The 27455-nt window shown below is 54.6% G+C and overlaps 2 protein-coding genes across 2 annotated transcripts in view; one reads left to right on the top strand and one right to left on the bottom strand.

Moving 5' to 3' along the window:
• LURAP1 (leucine rich adaptor protein 1) overlaps positions 1 to 2714 on the top strand; it is a 6394-nt gene extending 3680 nt beyond the window's left edge. Inside the window, exon 2 of the mRNA XM_080406069.1 lies at positions 13 to 2714. Within this exon, the coding sequence (XP_080262195.1) occupies positions 13 to 702 (690 nt within the window). The 3' untranslated portion in view covers positions 703 to 2714. The remainder of the gene's footprint in view (positions 1 to 12) is intronic.
• LOC308071129 (uncharacterized protein) lies at positions 932 to 27455 on the bottom strand. Its single transcript, XM_080406071.1, has 3 exons — positions 22485 to 27455; positions 21314 to 22374; positions 932 to 11422 (listed from the first exon to the last, which is right to left on the bottom strand). The coding sequence occupies exons 2-3, from the start codon at positions 21702 to 21704 to the stop codon at positions 11247 to 11249; spliced, it is 567 nt and encodes a 188-aa protein (XP_080262197.1). The 5' UTR covers positions 21705 to 22374; positions 22485 to 27455; the 3' UTR covers positions 932 to 11246.

Here is a 27455-nt window from a genome sequence, read left to right as displayed (position 1 = left end):
TCTCCCCACCAGGCCTACCTGCGAGCAGTCGACGTGAAGATCCTGCAGCAGCTGGTGGTGGTGAACGAGGGCATTGAGGCAGTGAAGTGGCTGCTGGAGGAGAGGAGCACCCTGACCAGCCGCTGCAGCAGCCTTGCCAGCAGCCAGTACAGCCTGGTGGAGAGCCAGGCGGCCTCGCGGCGGGGCAGCTGGGACAGCCTGCAGGACCCCAACGACAGGCTGGACAGCATCTCTGTTGGTAGCTACCTGGACACCTTGGCCGATGACATGGATGAGTATTCCCAAAACGCCACTGAAACTGCTGTTGCATCCACACCGGGCAGAGCCCTGGTCAGGGCAGAGCAGGACTGGGTCAGGATCGACCCCGAGAGGGGTCTTGCAAAGCAAGAGAAGGGCAAAGCGGAGCACGAGTGGCCCCATGTGGACCTCTCCCCACCCAGGCTGCCTCAGGATCACCGGTTTGCTAAGGAGCCCCAGGTGGCCAACGGGTATTTGGGCCAGCAGCCCTCCTCTCTGGAACCAGACAGAGACACCAAATTGCCATCGGGGGCCAGGGAGAGGCTGGGGAAGGGGAACCTGGGTGGGAAGGCTTGGAAAGCCGAGGCTGACTTCGAGAACTGCAAACTCAACAGCAAACTGCACGTGGAGTACGATGCCCACTGGCGCTGGCTCCAGTCTCAGGATGATGTGACATTCTTGTAGCCTGTGGCTTCACCTTCCCACTCCAGCTGTCCCAACTGCGCGCTCTGCTTCAGTTGTCTCTTCTTGGGAGAGTTGGGGTGGCTGGAGAGAGGGTGGGCAGGCTGGCTTGATGGTATTGCATTGTTCCCCCCATCAGTGTTTGGTGATACAGCCCTAAGGGATGGTACGCCTGCCCTGTGGCAAATTTCTGGGAGAGGTGGGATGAGGTGGGTCCCTGTAAATCTAATCTTTTGTTCTGGGGTGATGCTTGCAGGTGGCTGGTTACTCCTGTGTTGTCCTTGGTGTTGGTGGCAGGGAAGGGTTGGTGGGGAAACCTGGGACAGTGGGACTCCTGGGACCTCTCCCCTCAAATTCTCATTCTCCTGTCTGCAAGCACTGCCCCCAAGCTGGCTACCCAGAGAGGACGGGAGATGCTGCTATACAGCCACAGCTCAGTGGCACCAGCATGCGAGGTGCGGGGCGGGACGATCAGCAGGGCATCCCTGTAGGATGTGCTCATTTCCATCATCATCTTCAAGGCCAGTGTCCATCCAGGGTAGAGTCGACGTGGAGCACCTGGGATGTGGCCGCAGCATGTGGTGGCAGCTAACCCCCCCCTCCCTGAGGTGAAGCCTTGCCTGCTTTAAATGCCTCTGCGAAGCCGATCTGAAGCCTGATCAGGGAGGTCGCTGTAGCTGCTTCTGTTGGGCTGGGAATCCTTTGTCTGCCCTCTGCGGGAAGGATGATGGTGCAGACTTCCCTCCCCGATGTGATTACATGAGAGGGGCAAAGCACTGGGTGGGAGACGGAGATCCAGTTCTCCCAGTTTGTTTCTGGACCGTCTTCCACCTTGGGACCAGGTCCTGCAATAAACCCTGGGCTGTGGTGGAAGAACAGGCAGCCTGATGGAGCCTGTGGGGTTCAGACTCAGAAAGGCTCTTGCTTTCCCCTGGCGCAGTGTGATGGGGGTGATGGCTGGCATCTCCATCTGTGTGATGAGTGGTGTCAGGTCTCTGCTTCCTACCAGCAACCAGAAACATGAGCCTCCTCTGTCGGGGTGGATTTGCAGCAACCTGCACTGGAGACATCTCCTCTGTCCTTTTAGCCTTGGCTTCTGCCTGTGCCTTTTACTGTCTGCCCACCATACCTCCCAGCACACCCTTTGCTGGCTTGTAGAGCATGGCTTGCGGCTGGAGCTGTGCGAGAGCTTGGGCAGGACCTGCTGCCTTCACCAGATGATGCAAGGAAGGACCTGAGTATCCTGCAACCACCTGCTTCAAGGAGAGGGGCTCTTCCACATGTGTGGACAAGCCTGGAGGGTCTTGGCTTCACAACCCATGGGTGCATCCTTCCCTAGCCAAGTGCTGTCACAGCTTTGCTCTTGCCACAAGCGCTGTTGTTCCTCTGCCTGCCTGGGTGGCAGCCTGGCTCTTTCTTTGCTGGGGTGGGTGGTGGGAGTGGGGACAACATCTGATGTCCATGGGAAGTGAAGAGAGAGGGAAGGCCTGGCTGTGACTCTTTCTAGATATGAGATGTGGCCTGGCTGTGATTGGGAAGGTGGTTGGGTGCACAACAGGTTCAGCTTTCTGTCTCTCAAGCAGCATCTTCAGTGGAAACTACCCTCTGTGCCGAGACCCCCGAGCACCTTCCCTTCCCCTGCAGATCCTTAGGGCTTGCCCAGATGGACATGGAAAGCAGGACAATGTCCAAAATTCCTGGAGATGGCACCTGCTGAGGACTTGAGGGAATCCCAACAAACCAGAACCGGGTTGCCCTATGCGAGCATCCCATCTGCCTGCCCTGGAGCAGCCATGCTTGGCTGCGAGCAGCTCCAGCTCGTGGCTCCCTGTGCTCTGCTGCTGCTGCTGAGCCACCATGTCCCCCAAGGCTGGCTGTTCCCCGCTTTCCTTCTAGCCCTGCATGCGATGAATCAGCTGAGGGTCCCTGGGGGAGACAGGGTAAGTCCTCCAGCACTGTTAAAATCATTCTCAACAAAAAATAGCTGATTTAATAAATGGTAGTGTTTCTCCCAGGCCACATGTCAATGCTTTGCCGAGCTTACGGGGTTTTCTAGTGGAAGGGGAGAGGCTCTGGGCTGAAACACCCTGGAGCCTGTGGCAGCTCTGCAGGCAGGGCAGGTTTGGCCCCGGTCCCAAAACAGGCACAGACCACATGTCCAGGGATCTGTCCCTTCTCGCATCAGGGTGGTGAGACATAAAGTCACGCTTCCCGAAGCAGCTGGGTACCAGAGTGTGTCTGCCAGGAGCGAGGATTCTGGTGTGACTGGCTCTCTGGGCAATGGGGCATATTGAGCTCAGCTGAACTATGTCTCCAGCTACAGCAACTTTATCCTTCCTGTCCCAGATTTCCAAGGAAGATCTTTCCAGGTGTTTGCCAGCCCTGTTAGGCTTGTCTCTGTTTGCTTCCCTTGTTCTGCAGCTGCAGCCTTGGCTCCTGTGGCCTCCTCCACCGGGATGTGCAGGGGGGTTCTGGGTGTAGGACAGACTTATTCCAGCCCAGCAGCCACAGCTCTCATTTCAGGCTGTTGGGATTTGCTCCTGGGTGGGTCCCTTAAAACCACTGGAGCCGGTGCTCATGCAAACATCAGTCTTTCCAAAGCAAACGAAAGTGGATTATCCAGCCCTACCATCCCAGCCTCAGCGTCCCCTCTAGCTCCTGGCTTTGAAACTGTGAGCTTTTGCAGATGGAGAGGTGGATGCTGCCGCCAGCAGGACTCTGCAGGATTTCCCCATTTTCTGCTGGGCTGAGGTAAAAAAATAAAATGAAGAAAATCTTAGAAACAAAATGCCCAGCCCATTCCCCGTCCAAACTTAGACCCCAGTGGTCAGACAGCTCTGTATCGCTGCAGATGAGTCCTTGCTGGGGCTCCCCTGGGCATGGACTCTTTGGCTTAGCTTACAGGAGCCTAAGTTCCCCATAGCCCCGAAATCTGTGTATCCCCCAAATCCCATCTGCAGGGCGTGGATGAGGTTTCCCTGCCATCCCCTGTCCTATCTCTGGGCTGCCTGGACGAGGAGTCACCCACTGCAGGGCTTTGCCCAGGCTTATGCAGAGCCCAGCCCACCCTGGGGAAAACCCAGGGACCTCCGTCTTGCTGAAAGGTGGGTGCAGCAACGGGGTGCAGAGCACCCATGGATGGGAAGCAGCCCACAGCACAGACCTGCAGCCTCTCCTGGCCGCTGCCCAGGGAGGAGCTTCCAGGCCCTGCCTGCTGATGCCCTTGGGCTGTTCTTGGGCTGCTCCGCGCTGGTATCAGGTAAGAAAACAAGCAGATAAAGCAAGCAGGATCCCAGCTGGTGCCAGAAAACACCCACCTCTGTTACAATAAAAACACCAGCAAGCATTTTTTTTTTTTTTTTAAGATATACACAGAGATTAGACTGCCTTAACGAGGCAGTAAAACACTTCAATAGCTCCCCTTGCTAGTTATTAAAAAGTCCCTTGGGCTTTCCCCTCCCTGAATGCAGCTTGGCTCTGAAAGAGCCTGTTCCTGGAGCGTTGCAGCCATTTAAGCAATTTATGGTAGTTCTTGCGGGGAGGCAGCATGAAAATAACTTTTTCCTGGGGTGGGGAGAACCTGGTCCCCATGGTCGGAGGGGATGTGGCATCCAGCCCCTCTGCCAACGACCGTGGCCTTCGGTCTGGTGGCCCTGTTGCCACGCACAGTGCCATGGGCTTGCTGGCGTGGGGTGCATTGCTGTGGGGTGACCAGGGAAGTGGGTGCAGGGGATGTGTGGGTGCAAGCACGGCCTGTGAGGCTGGATCCTGGCACCCCCACCCTCCTCGGGGCTGGGGTGGGGATGCTCCCTGTTGTCCTTTGTACCCTTCCCTGTGCACTGCGCAGGGATCAGTTGCTGGGAGGAAAACTGTCCATTAATGCTGCTTGGGGCTGCTCTAAAATGTGCCCTTTGGGCTGTGCACAGGCACCAGCTTGTCTCAAGGCTTGTCTCAGACCTCCCCACCACAGCCCTGCCTCTGGCACCCGCTGCTGAGATGGAAAAGGTAAGAAAAGGTCCAGATAAAGCCAGTGTAACCCAGGGCTGACGGCATCCCGCCCACTGGTTCCCCCGAGCTGAGCACAGGCTGCTTTGAAGGGTGACCTGCCTGAAAATCGATCCCCTCGAGAGAAATTTTCCAGCCAGAGCAGTGCAATGAAGTGACCCAGGCAGCAGTGGCAGTGGGGGGTTGTCCCCCAGGCCACCTCACCCCAGCCCCTGGGGAAAGGTGAGCCCATGCACCCCACGGTTTGCTGTAACCCTTACTGGGGAGCAGTGCTGCAAGCAGAGCCTGGGACTTGCATAGCCTGACCCATTGCAGACAGTGTGGGGCAGGAGAGGCCAACAAATGGGGTCTGCCTGCCCTCTTTTGGCAGTGGGGATGGTCTCCTGGGCAAGGCTGAAATGATGGTGCCAGTTGGGGCAGAGCGGTGATCCCATCCATCCCCAGGGAAAGCCCCGTGACACCAAACCCACCTCCAATTCAGGACTGCATCCAGTCCTGGTCCTGGGGGACACTGACACCCAGGTTGGCCCCATCATCCAGCTCTCCTCTGGCCAGGCCCTCTCACCCAACCCACTCCCCATGCCCTGCCTAGCAGCCCCCAGTACTGGGGTTAAACCAGCCCAGTGGAGGGTTCCTGTGTCTGGAGTTTCAAGCTTTTCCTTCCCACTGCCCCAGGGTGACCAGTTTCCTCCAGGTTTTGTACAAATAGCAGCTGAGGAGAAGGCAGAGGTGTCCCTCAGTGCCCATCTTCTAAGGAAGGGTGTGCTTGCAGCGTGTGCTCAACCTCTACTACACACTGGAGAAGACACACCAGGCAGGGGATGCTCCGATTGCCCAGGGTGGCTTAGGCACCAAGCAGGAGTCTCATGGTAGCAATGTCCTGCCTCCTCCCCATCTGTGGGACCCCCTGAGATCCCCCCTGAGTCTGCTCTTGGTGACAGTGGCTGTGTGACTGGGAGGCTGGTGAACACAGGGACAGAGCTGGAGCATGAGCCAGGAGCAAGCTGAGCCTTTGGGAAAAGCATTCCTGGGCTGTTCCCTGCCCTGGCTGGCAGCTGGCCAGGCCTTTGCTTTGGAGACTAATCCTCCCGTTTTAGAGCTTCCTGGCTCTCCTTGGGAGCAGAAAAACAAGCGTGACTGCTCAGGGCCTCGTGGGTGTATGCGCGTGAGCGGGTGACGAGGACAAGCTCCATGCTTGGTTCCCTGCCTGCGTCCCCCTTCCAGCCCAGCCAGGGTGCTGTGGAGGTGGCACAGCTCTCCCTCCTCCCCAGGTGGTGGGCACCCACCCTGGCCCATCAGGGTCCCTGATGTGCCACCTTCTTCCCACTCGTGTGACCCATCACTTGGTGAGTCCCTCCCCACCTCCTACACAAGGCTGGGACCTGGGGACATCCCGCTCAGTGCCACCCCAGGGGTGACACCAAGAGCTGCATGTCCACAGGTGTGTGCGCTCCTGCCAGCCCTGCTTTGGTCACTGCTGGGGAGGAAAAAATCTGAATGGCTTTTCTGAGAAATTAATCTTCTTTTACCGTCTTAGCTTAGCCTGACCTAGAAGAACCCCCCCTAGGTGTTTTTTTTTTTTTTCCTTGTGGGGTCTTTAAAGGGAAAATTGCAGCAAATGTGTTGCAAAGATGCTGTGGGAGACAGGGGCCAGAGCTGCAGCAGGGGAAAGCGATGCCGGCAGGTTGTGGATGGTTTCAGGCAGGATTCCCCATGCTGCCCTCTCCTGTGAGACCCTCTGGATCCAGGGGCTGGAGAAAATTGCATCTGTCATGGGCAGTAAAACAGAAGGAGTAAAAGGTTAAAAGATGCGTTTGGTTCCCCCTGGCATGATGTGGAGTTGTGGGGTCAGGGGGGACTGTTGGCTGGAGAGAAGTAAAAGCTGAGCTGCTTAAAAGAGAAATTGTGCAGCAGCCGGGAGGGCAGCCGTGCTGGCAGGGGAAGGCAGGGGTGCTGCCTGGCCAGGGCTGATGTCCCCATGCTGCACAGCCACCTCTCAGGGGGACACTGGGATAGTCCAACACCAGTGGGGAAGGATGGGGAGCAGGACCAGAGAGGGATGTCCCTGAATGGCAGCGAAGCAGCTGCAGTGCTTGCTGTCCTCCCTGGACAACTGTGGTCCTGGTGGGGCATGACTGGGACTGCAGCTGGGTGGAGGGACAGTGCTGGCCACCAGGATAGGGACAGGAGGTGAAATATGCCTCTCCCAGGCACCCGCTCCTGACCCACCAAACCTCCCGCTGTCCCATTTCACACCTCTTTTCCCCAGTCCCCTTCAGCTGCAGGGATGAAGGCTGGGTGGCCCGCATGCCATGCATGGATTTGCCGGTGCAGCCTGGGTCAGGGAAGCCAGCCACAGCACCAAAACGACCCTGATAAGATGCTGAAGTTCGTGTCTTGGGGGTTACAGGCAAGTGTGAGGCTTTGCCAGCCTCTAAAGCTCATCAGCTGCCCTGCAAAGGGCTCTGCTCTGTGCTGCGGGGCCAGGAGCACTCTGCCCCTTCCCTGCTCCCTCCCTGCCTCAGTTTCCCTCTTGTTAAAGGAGAGGGGATTAGAAAGGAAAGAACCCCCCCGCCTCCCCTAGCTCCTCTGCTGCCGCAGGCTTTCTCATGGCTGTGCCATGGGGCTGGTTCCAGCTTCACACGTCTCGGAGCAGAGCAGGGAGGCCGGGCAGCTGCTCTCGTGCTCATCCATGCGTCTCCATACATGCGTCTGTCTGTCCCTCCTCATCAGATTGCTGCGACTGCGAGGGGGGTCCAACACTTCCATGCCTTCTGCAAGGGGGTTTTGAGTCCAGAACCAGCCCCAGCCGGGATCTGTGCCCTGGGAGAGAGGCAATGCTGGGAATCAGAGGTGTCTGAGGCAGATTCTGGGCAGCAGCCCCCGTTTTGGAGACTCAGCCCTGGGCCTCAGGGCCGGAGGGCACAGGTGCTGTGACCAGCAGGGATTATGGCTGCTATAAAAAGCACCAGCATCTCTTGTCCCTGCTCCCTAAGGCGCTTAGCGGAGGAAAGAGGGCCTTAAAGAGCAACCTCCTGCACTGAAGAGGTGCAGGGACGGTGGCAGTCGGAGCAGCACAGCACCCTCATCAGCCCCTTCCCCCTCGGCACCCCCAAAACCTCCCCTGGGTGAAGCAGCCCCCAGCACCTCTTCCCACAGACCTTCTCCCTGGACCCCTGATGTTGGATGGCCAGACCCTCGTCCCCTGTTCGGAGGACATGGGGGACAAGGAAAGGACAGAGGGGGAATAGCCCAGCCTGGAGAGGGGGACCTGGTGGGTGAGAAGAGCAGATGAGGCTGCTGCACCAGCCCCCAAACAGCTCTGCCTTCCCCAGCCTGGCAACCTCCCTTGTCCACCTGGTCCTGCCCTGCCACCCTGCTTCAGAGGTTCTCTGAGGGTGCTGGAGGTCTCTAAAATGCATCCAGCTGCAGGGATGGGTGGCTGGACTGAAAGCCACTGATTTTTTGGAGGGACAGGGGCTGCTTTCAGCCAAAAGCCGTGCTCTGCCTCCAGTGTCCGGAGGTGAAATGGCTCCACGGCTTCTTGGGATTCTCTGACAGGCTCACAAGCATCCTCAGAGCTCAGCACCAGTACAGTGCCTGGGACATGTTTGGGGACAAATTCAGGGGAAGGCAGGTGCCAGGTGGTGGCAATGATGCAGGGATGGGGGGATGCAAAGGAAGGTGGTGTGGCAAACTGCTGTCCTCTGAGGTTTTCCCCTGGCATGTGGCAAGTTCCAGTGGGACCAGCAGAGAAAGAAGCTACAGCCACGGGGTTCTGCACAGCTCCGGTGCCAGCCTGGCTCCTGGCCTCGACCAGGCGTGACGCTGTGGCTCAGGGAGACGGTCAGTGGTTCCCCTCACCACAAACACTGCCATAACATTACCCAGGGGCTCGGCCGGTCTGGGGGATGGACACAGCACCAGGACCCCTGCAAAAGAGGGGCTTCAAAGGAGGGGTCCTGGCTCCAGGAGGCTGAGGAGCAGAGTGGGCCAAGGGCAATGTCTCACCAGCTCCTGAGCAGCCTGGTGGACCCCGGTGCAGGTGGCCACAGGAGGGAGCTTGGCTCCTTCCTTCTCCTGCCCGGAGGACGGTGGCCTCGGGTGGGTGACAGCCACGCTGGCCCTGGGTGCAAGCTGCTGCGTGTTGCAGGAGCATCTCCTCGGGATCAAACCGCATCGTGTGGGACCCAAGATGTCTCAGGAAGGGAGTAAGAACCTGGCTGGAGAGTGGTGGCTGCCTCCATCCTCAGGGAAACCTCCACCTTATTTCCAGCAGCTGGTGGGTGACAAGTCTTTGATGCAGATGAGCTGCTGTGGCTGTTGCTTACAGCCATGGGGGGGCAAGTTGTGCCTGGTGAGTGACATGTCCCCGTGGCAGGGACCGGTCCCTTTGAGAGCAGTGCCAGTGCCAGACACATGGTCTCAGCATCCCCCCCCAGCAGTGGCTGGGAGCACCTGGGTGTCCTAATGTCCAGTCTCTAGATGCTGAAAGGGCAGGGGAGCACGGAAACCAGCTGTGCCCCCCAGCTCTGTACAATCTCCTGTCCCTCAGGAATGAGGACCTTCACAGTTTCCCCTGCGCCCAGCCAGCTCTGGTGCTGCAGCCCCACTCCTCGGGGCTGACAGACCTGGGATCACCCCCCAGCACCCTCCCAAGCTGTTGCAGTGTTGCTGCCCAGCTCCCCTCAACAGCCCCAGCGTAGGAGCTGGCTGGCAGCTGCCAGAGCAGCCACATTACAAACCCAGGGCCAAAAAAACGGGAGGAAAATGATGGTGGCAGCGATGGTTGGCTGATTGGAAATGGTTAATTACTGGGGGGAGGTTTGCAGTTCTATCCTACAGCCTTTGCTTGCTGCAAAGCTGACAAAGCTCCAGCCTGGGACTGCTGGTAATGGCTCTCATTAAAAGCCATCAGGGCAGGAGGTTGAAACCACATCCATTTTCCCTTACTGCTTTCAGAAGGGGAAAATTATGTTCTGGCCCCTGCTGTTAGGGGTCTGCTGGGTACCTCAGGCTGGGGAAGGCAGGGACTGTCTCCCTGAATGCAGAGGCAGAAGTCCCGACCGTTTGCCTTTCCCTGGGATTAGGTCTCTGGGCCATCCGTATAGTCTCTTTTTTTAAGTTCAGGGAAGATGTGGAGATCAAAGAGATCTTCATAAGAAACAGACACTGGGCCCAAGGAATTAGCTTGGTCCCAGTGCCCCAGCTCTGCCGTACAGAGAAATGATGGATTCTGGTTTAAAATCCCAAGCAGGGTGAGAGCTGGCCTTAAAATACCAATGAAACCATCAGGATGCCCCTTTTCCCACTTGGTTTGGGAGCTCGCCCCCCACCTTGGGAAGCTGCTGCTTCCCATGAGCCCCTTAAAAAGGAGGGAGCGGATATCTGCCTGGAGTTAGCAGTGGGAAAGGATGCCTTTGAGCAGAGAGAAGTGGCAGAAGAGAGAAGGAAGGGCAGTTGTGGGTGGCAGTGCCCTGGCAGGGAAGAGTTAGGTACTCAGGGAGACAAGGGAGGTCTCCCCCCTCCATCAATGCATGCACATGCAGCTGACCCCAGTGCAAAGCCAGCATCCCTCGTGGCGGCAGCTGCTTTGGAGATGGTGAGGGAGATGGCCACACTGGGATGAGTGTGAGGGATGCAGCCATATAGCAGCTTTTTTCCCCCATGAGGAGTTGCGGTTTCCTGCAGGTGGGTCCCTGCCCTCCCCTCCAGCAACTTTCCTGGAAGAACGGCGATGTGCCATGTCCCAGCAGGGTTGCTCCTGGTCAGGGGATGCTGGGCTCAACCAGAGCTGGTGGTGGGGGCGGCCTTGGCCTGGGCCTGGGCATGGGAGAGGAAGGCTTTCTGGGTGAGGTGGGGCTGTCCCCCCACTGTCCTACAGCCATGGGATGCACCTGCTGAAGCGGGCTGTGAGCTGGGGCTGCATAACTAAGGGGTTATGCCCAGACAGGTCATCAACATACTGAGCTGGATCTGGCTCCTACCGACATTTCAGTGCCTTCCTGCAGCCCCTGGCTCACGCTGAAGCCCCAGTCCCTGCTGATTCCTGGGTCTGTCCCCAGAAACACAGACACCCCCATTTCTCATGCAGCATCCTTGTCTCCTTCGCCCTTTTCACCACCCCATCCCCATGCCGCAGGACAGCTGCATGCCAAAGGACTGCCCAGCTCCTCTCTGGCTCATTTCTCTTGCAAGCTTTGTTTGGTGGGTGTATTTTGCATTTGCTTTTTTTTTTTTTTTTTGCTATTCACAAGGAAGAAAGGAAGGTCACAAACCCACAGACAGATGGTCAGGGCAGGATGGGTGAGCCTGGGAGAAGGGGCAATACTGCCTGCCCTGGCAAGGTCCTTAGAGATTGGCAAAACTGGGGCGAGAAGGGCTTTGCTCGGTGGTGCCAGCTCTGCCCATCCTCTTGCTGCCCGGTCCTGCAAGGTGGCTGCTGCACTGTCCCCCTGCTCCATCCCTCCACTCCATCCCTCCACTTCATCCTGCTGCTCCATCCCACTGCTCCATCACTCCTGGCCCAGCCACCGAGCTGGTCATGTCTGCTGCGGCAAGTGACCGGTCTCGCTGATGGAAATGACCACATCCTGGGGCTGGTGGTCCTGGTGCTGCGGTGCCTCAGGCATCCCATTCATCTCATTGACGCTGTTGCTGATGCAGTTGATGTCGCTCTTGTTGCTGTTGTCATCTGGGCTGGGGCCGAAGATCCAGTCTGGAGGAAGGAAAAGCATAAAACAAGCCCCTGTTTACCTCTAGCTGTTCCCATTGTCAAAGCTGGTTGGGAAATTGCTGTCCCTTGCTACATCCTACCCCTCGCTCTGGGAGTTCACCCCTGCCAGGAGGGTCCCTTGCCCACCCCTGCCTCTTCAGCCCCCTCTGTTCCCCTGGTACCAGGGTCTCTGCTCTTCCCTGCACTGTGCTGGCTTTCGGGCTGCTGGTTTCTGGAAGCCCTCCCAGTACAGGCAAATGAAATCACTGTGCTAATCCCAAAAATGAAAATGAAGTATTTCTGAAGCAAAGTGTGCACCTGGGATCTCCGGCAATGTACTCCCCTACAGTGGGTTTTTGCAGTCAGAAACAGAGGGGACAAATAACCGTGTGACATCCAAATGGTACTGGACATAACTGGGGACATAGCTTATCTGCTATGGGAGTGTATCACAGCCACACCGGGGCTTCAAACCCCCCATGAGCTGCTTCGGGGCTGTGCTTCTGGCAAGCCACTGGAGCACCAGGACATGGCTCTGAACTGATCCAGCCACTCTCACAACCCTGGGGGCAACCGACCCTGCTCCAAAATACAGTGGTCACTGCTGGGTGGTGATGGGACCAAGACACCCCCTGCAGCACAAGGGGCTGTGGCTCACTGGAGGAAGGTGGTGCTGCTTCCCAAATACCTGTTTGGGTTTTTTTAATCTGGCTGTTAGGGTGGTGAGAGGCTATGCCCAGCCTTCACGGGGAGGCACCAGCAATGAGGAAACCAAAGCTGGGGAAACCCAGGCGAGGGCAGAGGAGCCCCTGGGGCCAGGCAGGACCTGGTGGTTGTGGGCAGTGGAGCACCAGGACCCCTCCACTTTAGCCCTGCTCCCAAAATAAAGCCGAGATGGCTATCAGGAGGCAGACAAAAAGACCTGCCTGGTTTAGTTTTCTGAGGGGTTACACTTACTCACCAACAGATAGCTCTCAAGAAATAACATTTATCTCCTTTGTGGCATGGGGTACTTTCTGTCCTCATAGGGCATTTCAGTTGCAGCTCTTTGCTGGAGGATGCAGGCTGCCTGGCGGAGCAGGACCAGATAAATGCAAACACAGAGAGATAGATGTTGCCTTTTCACAAGCTGCGGATAAAAGCTTTGCAGCAAAACCAAGGCTGAATGATGACAAATGTGAGGGTGGGATCCCAGGTGTGAAGGGAGAGGAAAATCTAATTTACTGGGTCACCAGTGGTGTCCAGACATTGCTGCAGGCACGAGAAGAGAGATGGGAATGACCTGTGGTCCCCCTTGTGCTTGGTGTGTGCACTATTGGTTGAATCTTGGGGCTTTTTTGAAAGCCAAATTTTGTCATTTTTGCAATGCAATATTTGACTTTCTTCTCCAGACTTAAGCCATTTGGCCACACCATCCCTAAGCGCATGGGGCATGGCTTTTGGGGTGATGCTCGTGCTGTGGAGCCAGGATGGGTGTTCACCCCTGCCATGGGGGCTGGGCAGGGGGTGGAGGGGGTTGTGCCCCACTGCCAGTGTGGGCTGCCTGAACGTGGGTGCAGGCTCCAAGGAGGAGAGAGTTCCCACCACACTGGGCACAGGCAACCTGTCCAGAGAACAACTGTTTTTTCTTGTCTTTCCTTTTTTGTTCACCTCCATCACCATGGCCATTGGTGTCTGCTGGTTGTGCGACGGGAAGGGCAGGAGAAGAACCACCACAGCCCCCACATCTACCATGGCGCTGGCAAAAGTGATTGGGGAACTCAGCAAAGATGTGGTCCAAAGGCTTCTGGGGAGCCCTGAGTCTGCCCCGAGTCCTAACCTGGGCATTTAGCTTTCACTTGCAAGGTCCACAGCCCCCATCAGAGCCTGGGCTCCCCGTCACGACCCTTCCCAGAGGAAATCAGCCTGGAAGGCTCATTTAGGTCTTTTTTTTTTCCTTTATAGCATCTATTTTGCTTTGATTTACTGGTTTTAGACCAAAGCCAAACACTCCACCAGCTGCTTCCCGGCCTGGCCCTGCAGCCCAGACTGGGTCCGTGTCAGCCAGACCTTCACCTCCAGCTCCCAAGACCTCCCAGGCTCACACCAGCCCCCACGCAGCTGCTTGGCGTGAGGAGGATCCGGAAGGCAATAACAAGATTGCCTCCTACAAATACTATTAAAGGTCCCAGCTTGCTTTCCTTGACGTCAGCTGTAAAACTCCAGTGGGAGCAGGGGCTGGTCCAGCACGGAAGAAGGGGAATAACATGTAGAAAAAGAGGTGACGGGTCCCCACGTATCCCGTGAGCCATCAGGTGAGGGTTGCTGCATGCAATGGGAAGCAAAAAGCACAGCTTTGCATGCCTGTGAGCAAGAAGTGGCATTTGGTGGCCAAGTGATGAACCCTTGGGGACATTTGCAGGCAGCAGAGGAAGCAAAAATTGGGCACAGCACTGGGACACCACAGTAAAGGCAGAAAGGCTGAGGATGGGTGTTTTGGGAGAGCACTGGGGGGCTCAGCAAAAGTCACTTCCATGGGAAAAGAGTCACGGTGCATCATCTCCAGAGGGGACGTGGCTGGCCAGGGTGCCCGGGGAAGGCGGCTTGTGTGAGGCTGCCGCAGTCTAATTCCCGGGTAAGAGTGGGCTGGATTGTACGCGCTAATCCAAACTGCTCCTTCCCTGGGAATTATTTCTGGAGCCTGCTGGATCTAATTACCCAGTAATCTGCAGGAAGATGTAATTAGGCTGTCATTAGAGGGTATTTACTGCGATGCCTTTATGATTTGACTGTGTAAGTAAGGAGTGAAGTAATTACACAATTACACATTATTTGTGGCCATTTATGGCCTGTAACTTCAGCATGTTGCCATGTGCAGAAGAGGGGAGTGAGGCCCTGTGGAGCTGGCAGAGGATCTCCTGCCAGCAGGACCCTGGAGAAACAACCATAAAAATGTCAGCACCCTTGTCTCCCCTGTCAGCCACTGCCGGCCGGCTCTGTCCCAGCTGTGCACACTCCTCCCCAGCTTCTCCCTCTGGCTTCTCTCAGGCTGTGAGTGAGAAACCGGGGTCCCCTGGGGTCCCCCATGGGCTGTCTGGGGAGGGATGAGCGGGAGGAGAGAGGAGACTTGCACAGCTTTGGCCACAATGGGATTAATCCTTGCTCTGATGTGGAAGGACTTTTGCAGGGGATGGGATGCACAGCTTCACGTCATGCACAAGTACGTGTTAGAAACCTTGGATAATGAACCCTACGGGAGGATGTAATCAGGTAATGGAGGATGGTGAGGGGCCGGGAGTCGAGGACCACTGGTGACTGGCTGAAGGTAGCTGAAGTCCGTAGCATCACAACAGGTATTTCTCTGTCAATCCGTTAGATCTGGCAGGGGGTCTGCATGAGCAACAGAAAATGGGCACGGTTGCCACCAAGAGGAAAATTAAATCCTCTTTTGGAGAAAAGTCCACATTTGGGTTCACACATGCTTGAGCAAGAAGGCAAGCAAAGCCAGACTGAACCAGGGCACCTGATGGACCTGGGACACCCAAGGGCTGAGCTGGGGCAAGCAGGGGTCCCATGGTGTGCTCCCGGGGCCGTGGCACCCCTGGACCCACAACATTCACACTTTGGAGGTAAGAAAAAGCATTGCCTGCACCTCCCCAGCCCCTAGAAGGAGCTTGTGACACATGCTGCAAAATCAGGGCACGCACACACGAATGGATGTGACTGCTTCAGAAAAAAGAGAGGGACAAAGTGACTTTCTCAGCCAGGCTAGGGGAGCAGCATCTAACCCAGAGACACCTCTCCCTGCTTGCCAGGTGCTGCCGAGGCTCAGCGAGCCTGCTGAGGTCTTGCAGGGCGAAAGTCGAGGTGGAAAGTGCTGAGATGGGGTGAGATCGATACAGGGCGATTGATCCAAAGCAGCTGGGGAGAGGAGATAGGGTAGACTGGGTAAATCGGGAGCTGCAGAACAGCGTCTCTCCCTGAACAGTGGAGTGATGTGGTGCAAAGTGTCTCTGCACCTCCCTGGCTCTGCCTGAGTCTCCGACAGTATCCCTGGGATGCGCTGTGTTTTGGGGGGCAGGAAAACACTGTTTGGGGCTGCCCAGATTTCACAACATGCTCCTTGTACCAGCAGCATGAGTGATGGTCCTTGCTCAGAAATCCCTTAGAGTGCAGGCAGAGGGGAGCAGCCATGCTGCTGCCTGTGTGCACAGGGATGCTCTACACCAAGTCCCATCCCAGTGGGGTGGCCAGGTCCCCTGCATTCATTGGTGGCAGGGTGGGATGTCCATGAGGCACTTCAGCCCCTGGAAAAGAGATGTTCCTAACGGAAGAGCAGAGGGAGGTGGGAGAAGAGGCTGAAATTTAAATGCAACCCAGTGAGCGAGACATTCACACTCCCTGCAGTGATGGAAACAAGCGACGGAAGGGAAAACATGTTAGATGAACGATCAAACTCGTGCTCTAGTTTTACTTGCTTTAAATGGGGCTGGTGTGAAAACAGCTACTAAAAAAGCCCTTTTCCCAGCGGCAGGAGCAGAAGCACCAGCTCTGGCCAAAGCATTCCCTACAGACATGAGTTCAAGGGTATCCCTCATGTGTTTGACACAATGCAGCAGTCTCAGCTGGACATCGTATCTGTCTCATTTGCAGGACAGACTCTGCTTATTCATTAGCAAAATCAGCAGATATCTCCCAGGTTTGTTCTGCTGGAAAATCTCTGCCTCTGGCAGTAGTGATTTGTTAGCAAGAAGCCCCCCTTTCACCCCAGATTCATGTCTTTCTAAATTAACTTGCTGTTGGAGTCTGTTCTTCCTTCCCTGTTTTGCAGAAATTTCTCAGGCTAGCTGTGCTGGTCAAGTCAAACCTGTCCTGCACCCCGAGCAACACAAGCACACTGCATTGCTGATGGACAGGTAATGACACTGTCCCTCTGCGGAGCTGTCGCCGGCATGAAGAATCTGGTGGGAAAAGGGGGTGACGAGGAAAAGGCATTCAATTAATTACAATACCAAGCCTGCATTTGATCCCAGTCCTGTCTGCCGGGCAGCATTGCTGCTCCAGAGAGTGGATCTCAGAGAGGCAATGACTCAGGTGTGGCACATGGGAGGCAGGGATGCTCCTGGGCGTCATTAATTGCTCTGTGCATCCTCCAGCTTAGATGTTTGCCACGAAGGAAGAATGAAGATGGCCAGAGGGTGAAAAGCTGTGCTTGGTCTCGGCTCAAGAAAGACAAGCACTTGCAGAGGAGTAGAAAGGCACGGTCCTCGCCACAGGGACGTGATGCAGCCCATCACTGGACCACACAATGGCAGGAATGGGATGGCGCATCCCTGAGGCCAGCCTTGGTCAATCCCCGGCAGTGCGTGCTGGGAGCCATCCTGCTGCTCGGGTTTTGTGCTTCAAAGGTTTGGTTGTGAAAGTAGGTGTCCTGGAGTGGGGCCACCTCTGCCTGCTTTTCGCAGGGCCAGACCACTGTGGCTGCTTGTCTGGCTGACAGCCGCAGCCCACAGCCACGGTGGTGCCAGGGTGGATGTGGGGATGGGGCATCTGTCCATTATTACAGTAGCTGGGAGTGGGAATTAAGGTGGTGAAAACCACCTTACAGCAGCCACTGCTAGACATCAGCACCCCTGAACAGCAGCTAAGGAACCTCTCATGCACCCCATTTACAAAAAGAGAAACTGAGGCAGTGGGTTAGTGTCAGAGGTGGGTTAGCATCGAGATGCGGGAATAGAAGGGACCTGACACAATCTCTTCTTTTCCCACAACTTTGGGATGCAAATGAATCATCCCCGAAACAGAGCCTGAAAAGAAAACGTAAGTCCTGTCTGATGGGCTTGAGACCCTATCTGCAATCCCTGCCACTGAATTATCCTAAGAGCCCTGCAGTTCTGTGTGGAGCAATTAAAAGCAGATCCCGAGTCCCTGCAGGATCACCCAGCAGCTATTTTCAGCAACGCTACACTCACGCACAGTTTCTTTGTTCAAGGAGACCATTTCCTAAAGAAACCTGAAATGTGGCAGGTGGAGATAAGGCTGAAAAATAAAAATATAGCTGGTGGGTCAAAAGGGCAAAGAAAAAAAAGACCCCACTCCAAGAATGGCTTGGGGTTTTAAGCAGTCCCAAAGCCGTCAGCCAGCACAGTCCCGTCAACATCAGTGAGCCTGCCCTGCCATACCCCAGCTGAGTGCCCGCCTTGGGCCCATTCTCGAAGGAGAAGTTTCCTCAGGGTCTCCTCTGGAGAATCAGCCGAATCCTCAGCTGAACTGGGTGACACTAGCAAAGGTCTACCCGCAAAGCATCAGCTCCCATGCAGGCCAACAGACCCTTCCCGTGTGGTTCCCGTGCAGGCAGCAAGATGCTTTCCTGGGGACCACACGGCACAGTCTCCATGGCAACAGCTTTGTTTCCAGTCAAACTTTTTTTTCCCCTCCCTTTTTTCTCCCTTTTTTGTGTTTAAATAAGGGCAATATTCAGTGAACTGCTGGGGACAGAGGAGGGAGGGCAGGCTGATTCCCAAGGATTGCAGTAATTAGGCGCTTGGTACGTTGGGGCCGGCACTTCACCGCAGCGCCGTCTCTGGCAGCAACCCAGCGCTCCCGAGTTAAGCCACTTTCCAAATGTTTCGACCCAATTTGACTTAAGTGGTAGCCAGGTCTGAGCTGCGCTCACACAGGAGCGTTCCTCCTGCCTTGGGGGGCTGGCATTTGCACCCCAGCCAGAGACGTCTGGTGAGTTTTGGGAAAGTCACAAACATGAGACTTTGTCAGCTCGGAGCAAGTGGGGAAGGATCGGAGAGATATTAAGGTATTTTGGGTTCTCCTTGGTCAGGTCCCTCCAGCAAGAGCTGAAAAGGGGCTCTTTCACAGCCCTTTTATCCATATTCAGGTGTTCTGGGGATGAGGACAGACAGAATCCCCACCCCGGCTGAAGGGGAACTCTGCCTTCCTCCTCTCTGACAGCACACCTTCCCCTCTCCTCTGGTACAGCCACCTGTTTTCCGCTCCTCCCCACCCTGCTGGGCATCACAGCAGCATTCATCTCACCCCGAGGATGCCTGGAAAAGCTCTAATTGAATTTTAAGAAGCGTCTGTGAGAGAGGTGTCGATGTCTCAAATAACTGTTCAGATTTTGCTGGGGAAGAGCTCAGCAGTATGCCGGGAGCCCCTCCACCATCCCGAACAAGGCCCAGTGCCGCCTTCTTATGGTCCTCATGAGTGCACGCAGCTGGGTGATGCTTTGACTCCCCCGGCCGCGTCCTACAAGCTGTTATTGAGGAGTCAAACCCATCCCTGATGTCTCTGAGAGAGTGTTTAAAGTAGCGATTAACTATTCACACTTTAATCTCCCTGAAACAGGCTCCAGCCCTTTGGCATCTTATTTCCATCTCTCTCTGTATCCTTCTAAATATGATTAGCACAGAAACGCTGATAGCAGAGGTTGGAGCTGCTGCCGAGTATGTAAATCCAGGCATTGTGTTAAGGCAGCTAATAGACCAGTTTCTTATTTACTATCCCTTGGTCCCTCTGTCCTGTCCCTGAAGTCATTTTATGCAAACTCATTCACATGAAACCTTCTCTTTAAAGGCTGCTGCTCGGCAGTGTTAACAAACACGGTCTCGTCCGCTCTCCTCCGAGGATTGGCTCATTTTAAGTGTATAAATGGTGTGAAGATGGGCCCGGAGTGCTAAATAGGACGACCTGGAGGCAGCCTTCAGCACTGAGGGGTGCTGCTGGAGTTTGGGAAGTGCCTTCTCCTCTCTGTCTGGATGGGGCAGAAGGTCACATCTGGATTCCTGATCCTAACTAACATCTCCCCTCTACCCCAGGTAGGGAAGGTCCTCAGCCCTCAGCGAGGGCATTCAGCTGGGAAAGGGCTTGTCACAAAGTGGCAGAAAGCGGGCAGACCCCCGGGCTGTCCCTGTGCCTGTCCAGCCCTGGGACAGCCCCGGTGCTGTGAAAGGCTGTGGAAGTCCCTTTGCAAAGGGCTTTGCGAGGGAAGCGGCACCCTGCTGGCCTCATCCCACACAGAGGCAAAAGCAAAAGGTGCCCAAGGTCACCAGGGAATATTGGTGCTGAGCTGGAAATAGCATGGCAGGGACACTTCAGTCTCTCTCCCTGCCCAGGGGGACAAAACTTTTGTGTAGATTTTGGCTCTGCTTTGCAGTACCCACCCAAGGGCCGGTTTCAAGCATCCACATCCATGGTCTTCTGCATCAGGGACCCCAGCAGTCGGGGCCGGGGTCTCTGCTCTGTGGGCGCGCTGTGACTGCACGGGCACCACCTCAGGGACAGTTCGAACAGGACCTGGCCCTGGTCCTTTCAGCATCTCAGGGCAGGAGTGTGCATATTTTTAGGTGCTGTCCCCGCTGCGTACTTTTGTTGGGAAGGCAACACTAAATCAGATGAGCAAGCTGCTGATTAATTGTTATATTTAACACTTTAAGACAGTATCCGCTCCCTTCCAGCTGGGATGAAGAAGCTCGCCTCAGCAGCAGCTCCCTACTGTTTTCCTGGCTGGGCCCCATGTGAGACCCCAAGCCCTGCTCCCTGCCGGGAGGTTTGACCTTTCTTGTCCCAGATACCTCCTCCCCAAATACTCACATCCCAGATCTACCAGCCCCTGCCCAGTCGTGAGCCCCTGCCCAAGGGGCTTGGCTTGCCCTCCCATCAGCAAGGCACAGGTGCTGCCCGCCCTGCAGGCACTGGTCAGAGTTTCGGCTGGTGTGTATATCTCCCCATCCCAGGAGCAGGGAAATAAAGGGGAGTCGTGAATGAACATGTGGATTTTGCTCCAGAAAGTGTGATCTCCCTCAAGTTGCATAGTTGGAGCCTGCAGGGCTTCACCCCTGGCTGGGGGGCAGGCTCAGAGCTAAGGGAGTTCAACCCCACTCCCCTGCAGAGGACATTGCTCCCCAGAGCTTTCAGGGTGGGTATGCACATCTGCAGGACTCAGAAGCTTAAAACCTTCTGTGGATCCCTCCTGGCCACCCGTCTGAGCTGGAAAACTGCCGCCAGCTCCCTGCAGCAGGGCCCTGTCCCCCAAAAGGACATGGCAAGCTGGCTGTTGGGTTGTGGGAATTAAAAGTACTGGGGATTCAGAAGGGAATTGGGCACATCTGCAATCCGTGGCATCACCTACCTGCCTTACAAATTATGGGACAAACAGCAAGTGTCACCGAGGGCTTGTCGTAAGAAGCCAGGCACCTCTGCCTGCCCCTCTGCCTGCCCGTGGTGGCTGCAGCCAGCAGTGTTTGTGTTCTTGTCCCCGACAACAAGGGACCTTGTTCATCAACAACAGGATGAAACGAAAGAGCCAGGAAGCCAAGCCTCATAAAAATGCACACTCTGGGCTATCATTGTATAGATTCGTTGCAGAGGCTGTAGTGGTTATGCTAGGTGCTGGGCAAGGGAGCCAGACTGCTGAGCGGTGTTTCCTAGGAGTCTGTGGATTCACTGATGTCTGATAAGGGATTAAGCTCATATGGCAGCTTTTCTTTCACAATGCACTAGTGGCTTGTTTACCTGTGCTCAGGTATCTGTTGCCATGAAACTTTTCATTTTGGAGACCTGTAATCCAAGCTCAGTTGAAACTGGCCAACGGATTTTACAATTGTTCAGCAGCACGGACTTACACACATACACATTTATGCACACACATATGCACGCACAAGCCTCATTTCTTTAGGAAAGGAGCTAAACGCAGGGATTTTCTCTGGGAAGCTGATCAACATGCAGCTCAGTTTGGAGAACCCAGCACATCAGATAAACTAACACTCCTGTAAATGTGAAAGGGTCAAGGCTTGGTCTAAACCCCACCCCAATCAAAGGAGAGATGCCAGCCAGCATCCCCAGGCTTTGTACCAGGGTCTTTTTGACGGCATGCACACAACGAACGATGTCTGCACTCACCTATAAAGTCGTGAATGAGGTCCTTGATGAGATGCCCGACGATGGCGTATGCCACTGCCACCACCACCAGGGCTGCCATGAGAAGGTAGAGGACAGCCTTGGGCAGAGGAATGGCATCTCGAGGAGGCGGTTTGTACTCCTTGTAAAGCTGGTCACTGTCCGAGTATGAGTACTGGAACAAGTGGTCCAGGCCAGCCGTGAAGTTGCTGGAGTTCATGGACTGGCTGTTGGACAGGTAGCTGTCCTGCTCAGGGTCCTGGAGGACACTTACCACCGAGCTGGTGGTGGCTTCCACTTGCTGTACCAAGTTCAGAGTCTTGTTAACGCTGGGGAGGATCTGGGAGAGGAAAGTGCTCCAATCTTTGATGGCACTGATGTTGCAAATAATCATAATTGCAATGAGGAATGGTCTTCAAGCCCAAGAGACTTAAAAGGGAGAGAAAGAGGTGAGAATTGTTGTGCTTGCACCAAACCATGTACTGCGAGCCAGGCAGAGAAGGTCTTGCTGGGGTAGGTTTCTCATTTGCAAATTCTTACAGGATCTGGTAGGGATGCATTTGTGGTAGGTCGGTCATCACTCCTGGAAATGCCTGCAGCAAACCCCTACAGGCATGAAGTTCCTTGGGAAAAAGTACGTGCTGGAATGATTTTGACTGATATAATTTTTGTTCCGCAGACGTCTCTCCCTGATGCTACTCACTGATGAAAACCAGAGACACGAGATCTTGTAGCTATTTTCAGTCATCTGGAAAATAAAGATAAATTGCCCTTCTCCAGCTTGTTTTCACAGGTGATGGTCCTTGGAGAGACAGAAATCCCCCTTTTGCCGTCGCCCAGGCTCTGTCTGGGTGACAGCAGGTGCCAGGTGTGTGGTGCGGTGCTGTGCCGTGCTGTGACCCTCCCCGTAATGCTGCCCGAAGCGTCCGCAGAGGAGAAACGTATATTTAAAACCCACAAAGTTCAGCTGCTCCCGGTGTGTGACAGAGCCGGCGGCACGCAGCTCCCGGCCGCGCCAGCCTGGCTTTCAGGAACTTCTTTTGCCGGCATCTCCCGATCGATTCCTTTAAAAACAAAATCATAGTCAGAGATAATGACCACGACAGCAGCGAGCCCGGTGCCCGGTTTCTCTGAAGGGCAGCCCAGCTGAGGAGCAGCTCCTCTCGGGTTTTACCTTAAGGACTTTTGCAAGCGAACAGATCTGCTCGCCTGATGCTCCGGCTTGTTTTATTCGGCGCTCGGCTCCCGACGGACCTCCCCGCGAACAGCAGCCGAAGCTGTGCCGCTGCCTGCCGTCTGCGGGCTGTGCGCGGATGCGTGCGTCCGTGCACACTCCTCCTCGTCCTCTTCCCCTCCTGCCCCTTCACCCTCCAGTCCTGCTCGCTCTTCCCAGCCGCCCCGGCTGCCCGCAGCGAGGGGGATGAGCCACCAAGAGGTTGGCTCCACAACTCGGGAGCACGCCGTGCAGCCGGCAATGCCAGTGCGTGGTGGGAGCGTAGGCTCAGCCTCCGCCGCGGCTCCCCGGGGAGTTAATCCTTTCCACGCCAGAAGACGTGTCTTGATCCGGCCGCTGGATTTTTCTGGAGGGCTGGAGGGGAAGGTGGGGAGCAGCGTGGGGGAAGCGTGCCCGTGGGTGTGCGTGTGTACATGCGTGTGCACGGGGGCACAGTTGGCGTGCCCCAGTGGCAGCCTGGGCTCAAGGCAGCGCTGGGGATGGGTCTGGTGTCCCCTCGCAGGTGACCCCCAACCCCAGCCTGCCTGTGAGTGCTGAGCACAGCCTTTGTCTGGGAGCTGCGCTCCTGGCAGAGAGAAATCAAATCGTGGGCGCTGCTGGGAGGAGGGCAGACATCATCAATCCCATTGCTGGCATCCCAGGGGAGCGATACTCCCCACAGCCCTGGTCCCCCTCCCAGCCTCCACCCAGTGAAGTTTTGGCATCAGTGAGATGCCTGATTTGCAGAAAGCCTGGAGGATTTGGGGCCGAGCTCCCCTGCCATCTCCCTCCCTGGTTAGCTGTCTCTGTGAACTGGTCACCTTGGTGGTGGTTTTAAACTGGTCTGGGTTCCCTATAAACACATCTCCTCATCCGCCTTGGCAATGGGATTTCACTGGGGTGCTGGCTTGGTTTGAAGGCACTGGGACTTATTTAAGGAGGAGGAAGAGGAAATCTTAGAGAGGGGGAAATTGTCTTTCTATATTTGGAGGTGAAAATAAATCACAGCACCATTTTTCACATCTACTTTTTTTTTTTTTTTTTTTTTTTTTTTTTGTGCAGCTTCCCCATGTAAGAAATAGCTGTCACAAGGGCAAGGAAATCACCACATTAGGCTTGAATGCAGCCAAATGGAGCTTCTGAGAAATAATAGCAAAAGATTAACTTTATTTGTGTTTGTGTGTTACCAGCCAGCAGCAAGCCTGCCAGCTGTCTGGGCGTTGGAAGGGTAGAGAAAAAAATGGCAACATCTCCCCCTTGCAATAAAATCACCACGACTCAGGTAGGTGATGGAGTGATTGTACAGCCTGGGAGCAAAGAAAATGTGGAGGAAAAAGCTTTTCTGCCCCCCTCAGAGTGTCCATGGGCTAGGTTACAGTGACTTCTGTTGCCCAGAACCATTTTACAGCATCCTAAAATTTCTTTTCACAGGTGACAGAGCTGTGACAGGTTACAGAAACACATCTGTGTAGCTGCATGGAGACATATCCTGCAATGGGACATGTCCTGATGCCCTCTGTCCCAGCGTCATGATGCCTGGGACTGGAGCTTCTCCTCTGCCACCCGAGCATGAAGCTGTGGGGATGCTTTGAGAGCCAGGGCAGGAGTCAGGAACTAAGGGCAAATGGCTCCTCTCTCAGACTCTGAGTCCTGCCATGCCAAATTTTATCCTTCCAAGAGGGAAAATGTGGCAAGATCGTTTTTATTTTATAAGAACTTTTCAATGCAAGGTGAGTTTTATGCTCTGTGCAGAGCTACCACAGTGCAGTCTGGCTTTGTCCTGCTCCAGAGGCCACATCCTTTGACTGTGGTCCCCAGGAGGAGAGGACAACCCCTGGGACATGCCCACTGGTCCTTGGGGGCTGAAGCTGTTCTGAAGCTGTTTTTTCACAGCAGCTGTTTGGTGTTAGCAGTTGCCATGGCACCAGTGCATCAACTGGAGGGAAAAGGAGAGCATCTGGTCCAGGCTGAGCCATCCCTGTGGCTGGCTCTGGGTGCCACTGTCCCAGGCAGGCTCCCACCACACTGTGCCCCTTTGTTCCCAGGAGGGAATGGAGCAGAGTGATTTGGGGCAAAGTATTTGCAAAGGTGTGTGTGCACGGGGAGATTAATCAGAAGAACTGAGAGCAAAAGAGGATACTGTGTCTCTGGAGGTCTTAAGGTCCTCAACACCTTCAAAGCCTTTAATCAGACCTGGGTTAGAGTCCCTGGGGAGCTGAGTCAGTGTCTCTGTCCCACATCATATGGGTCAAAACACCCCAAACGGAGGAATTCAAAGGTAGTGAGGACCAGCCGAATGAATGGCTGAACAAGGTTGCAGGTGGGAGACTGCTTCCCCACCTATAAAAGCAGGGTGACAACAGCCCTTTCCTTCCTGCCAGACCATCAGCCAACTGTGGTGTTTGGGTTTTTTTTCCTCATTTTAAAACAAAGGGAGAACGTACTGAGACCTGGCTGACACCTTCCCCTCCCTGCTGCTTCCCAAGTGCCAGCCAGCGGAGCTGCGCTGCTCGGCTGTTTCTGAGCCTGTGCACCTTGCCCCACTGGGGCTGTCAGAGATTCACTGTCTTTGGCCACCCTTGAAGGCCACTCGTGGTGGCCCGCTCACAGAGCTTGCTTGGAGTGCCCGGTGGCTTGGCAGTGTGGATGCTAGCGGTTCCTGTCCTGCTCCCTGCAGGGCAGAGGCTTGCAGCACAGCTGGCACAGCTGGCACAGCTCTGCCTCCCGTGCCTCACCCTGGGCTCTCTGGGAAACACATGGCTGTGGATCAGCGTGTCAGAGGATGAAGGAGGCATCAGCTGGCAGCTCTCTGCTGGCCTGTGGATAGCTGGTGACAGCAGCTCAGACCTCGCTCCAGTGGGATGCAGGGCAGCCCCCTTCGGTTTCCTGGGGCTCCCCTGAGCGCTTCTGGGAAGAAGCTGGAAAAGCGCTTGGGGGAGCTCTGAGGTCTGCTGCAGGCACTGAATTCATTAAAGGGGCTTAGGGTAATAATGAAACAAAACCCCTCCACCTTTTACATTTCCCTGCAGCGGAAGTAAAGTTGGCCTCTTTCATTCTCATTAACACCCATATCAATTCAAAATGACTAAATAGATGCTTAATTGTTCATTATACGCTCTCTGCATCTCTTGTCTGAAAGGGAGGTTTTATTTCCACAATTACAGTCCATCCTGTTTCAGAGGGAGTGTGAAGAAATATAAAAGTGTGGATTTTAATAACCTTATATTTCAAGCTCTGTGTTATTAAATAAAAAGTTTGCATTTTCAGGGTGGGGTGGGAGGGATTAAAAGGATTGCCATGGATTCCACTTAGGGGACACTGCTAATGATTTCAATAAATTACTTTAAATAAAAATCACAATCTCCGCAATTCCACTCAAATGACATTTGGCAGAGGGGTTGATCATGGGAGCAAAATGAATTTCAGAATTAGCTGCTTGTCCTAATGTAATTGGACAAATTAAATTTAGGGATACACACATACCCAATGACACACATATCTCATGCAGAAGAGCAGTGTTTTGGCCCCTGGGAACAAGAACAAATAATGTTTTAGTGAGTCAAGAAAGACCTTGTCCCTCATGATGGATGTTGAGTGTTTGTTTCAGCTATTTCCTTAGTATTTTTATTTTATGGCTTACTCTCTCTATAACTACAGTCAAAGCACTGGTGTTTTATTTCCGTACAAGCAGGATCAAACTGACTACTGGGACATACCTCTGATAATACTGGTGTCCATGCAGAGCTGAAAAACTGCTCTGACACATCGCAAGTGATGCCCTGAGCAGACAGTACGTTTTCTTGTCTGTAACTTGGACCAGATCCCAGGGTTTCTACAGAAGGTAAAGCCTGAGATTGTCCTACAGCCCGGGCGCTACACCATGGCCAGAGATCTGACCCTGCTCTCAGCTCCGCTGTGCATGGCCTCCTTTGCAACAGGTAAGGGATATGGAGGCAACAGGCTGTGGATGTGGCTGCTGACAACTGTCAGGTGCAAACTGAGCTGTAAGGGTGGAGAGCAGTGAGGAGTTTATCGCTGTGAAGTGTGTCATGGCACAGGAAGGCTTTGTGTCCCATCCTGGCTGAGAGGTATCCAGAAGTTGGCTGAGACTATGATCAGGGGGTGCAGCTCCAGCAGCAGTGCGTCCATCCACACTTTAGAGCAACACATTCATTTGCTCAAGGGTCATTTTTCAGCCTCGAGGTTTTTTTGTGTCTCTCTCCTGCACTGTTGACAGCATACCCTGATCCCCACCAAAGATGCCACCACAGCTCTTCAGCAAAATAAGAAGCACAAAGATTTAGGCCCTCATTTAGCACAAGGTAAAACAGTCTTCACCGGACTCCTTCGAACCATTCACATTTTAGCTATGCAGAGTGACATCCGCATGCGTATCAGGGTGCTGGCTCGTGGGGGCTGCGCAGCTCGTGTCCCAGTCCCTGCAGCCTTCCCATGGATGAGGCACACTGACCATCATTCAGCCCTGGATGGGTCAGATGCTTTTCCCTGCCTCCCTGCCTGACTGTGCGCAGCTGCTGCACTACGCTCTGGAGCACCGACTTCATTTCCAACAAAATTCCAGATTTGTACCTAAGTTTTTTCAGTAATGTTCCAGCAAAAAGCTGTGAAATACAGGCTTATCCTGGCTTTCCATTCCTGGTGTTCCTCTTGCCTAGAGATCTCTGCTTGAAAAAAAACAAACAAACAAGGAACAGCAGCAATTTTTAGCAGATGAATCAGTAAGCTGTCTTTATCTATCTATATATAAAAGCACCTTTTAAAAGAGAAGTTTTTTTGATGCTGTGCTATTCATGCTCCCAAAGCTGAAGATTTCCAGATTATATTAATAGATGACATCCTGAACATGCCATATTGAGTACAATGCCTAGGAAGCCTCATCCTTATTTGCTGTGTCCGGTAAAGAAAGTGGGG

The sequence above is a fragment of the Falco punctatus genome (assembly GCF_963210335.1).
Source record: "Falco punctatus genome assembly, chromosome: 11".
Lineage (NCBI taxonomy): Eukaryota > Metazoa > Chordata > Aves > Falconiformes > Falconidae > Falco > Falco punctatus.
This window is presented reverse-complemented; position numbering and strand designations above follow the sequence as displayed.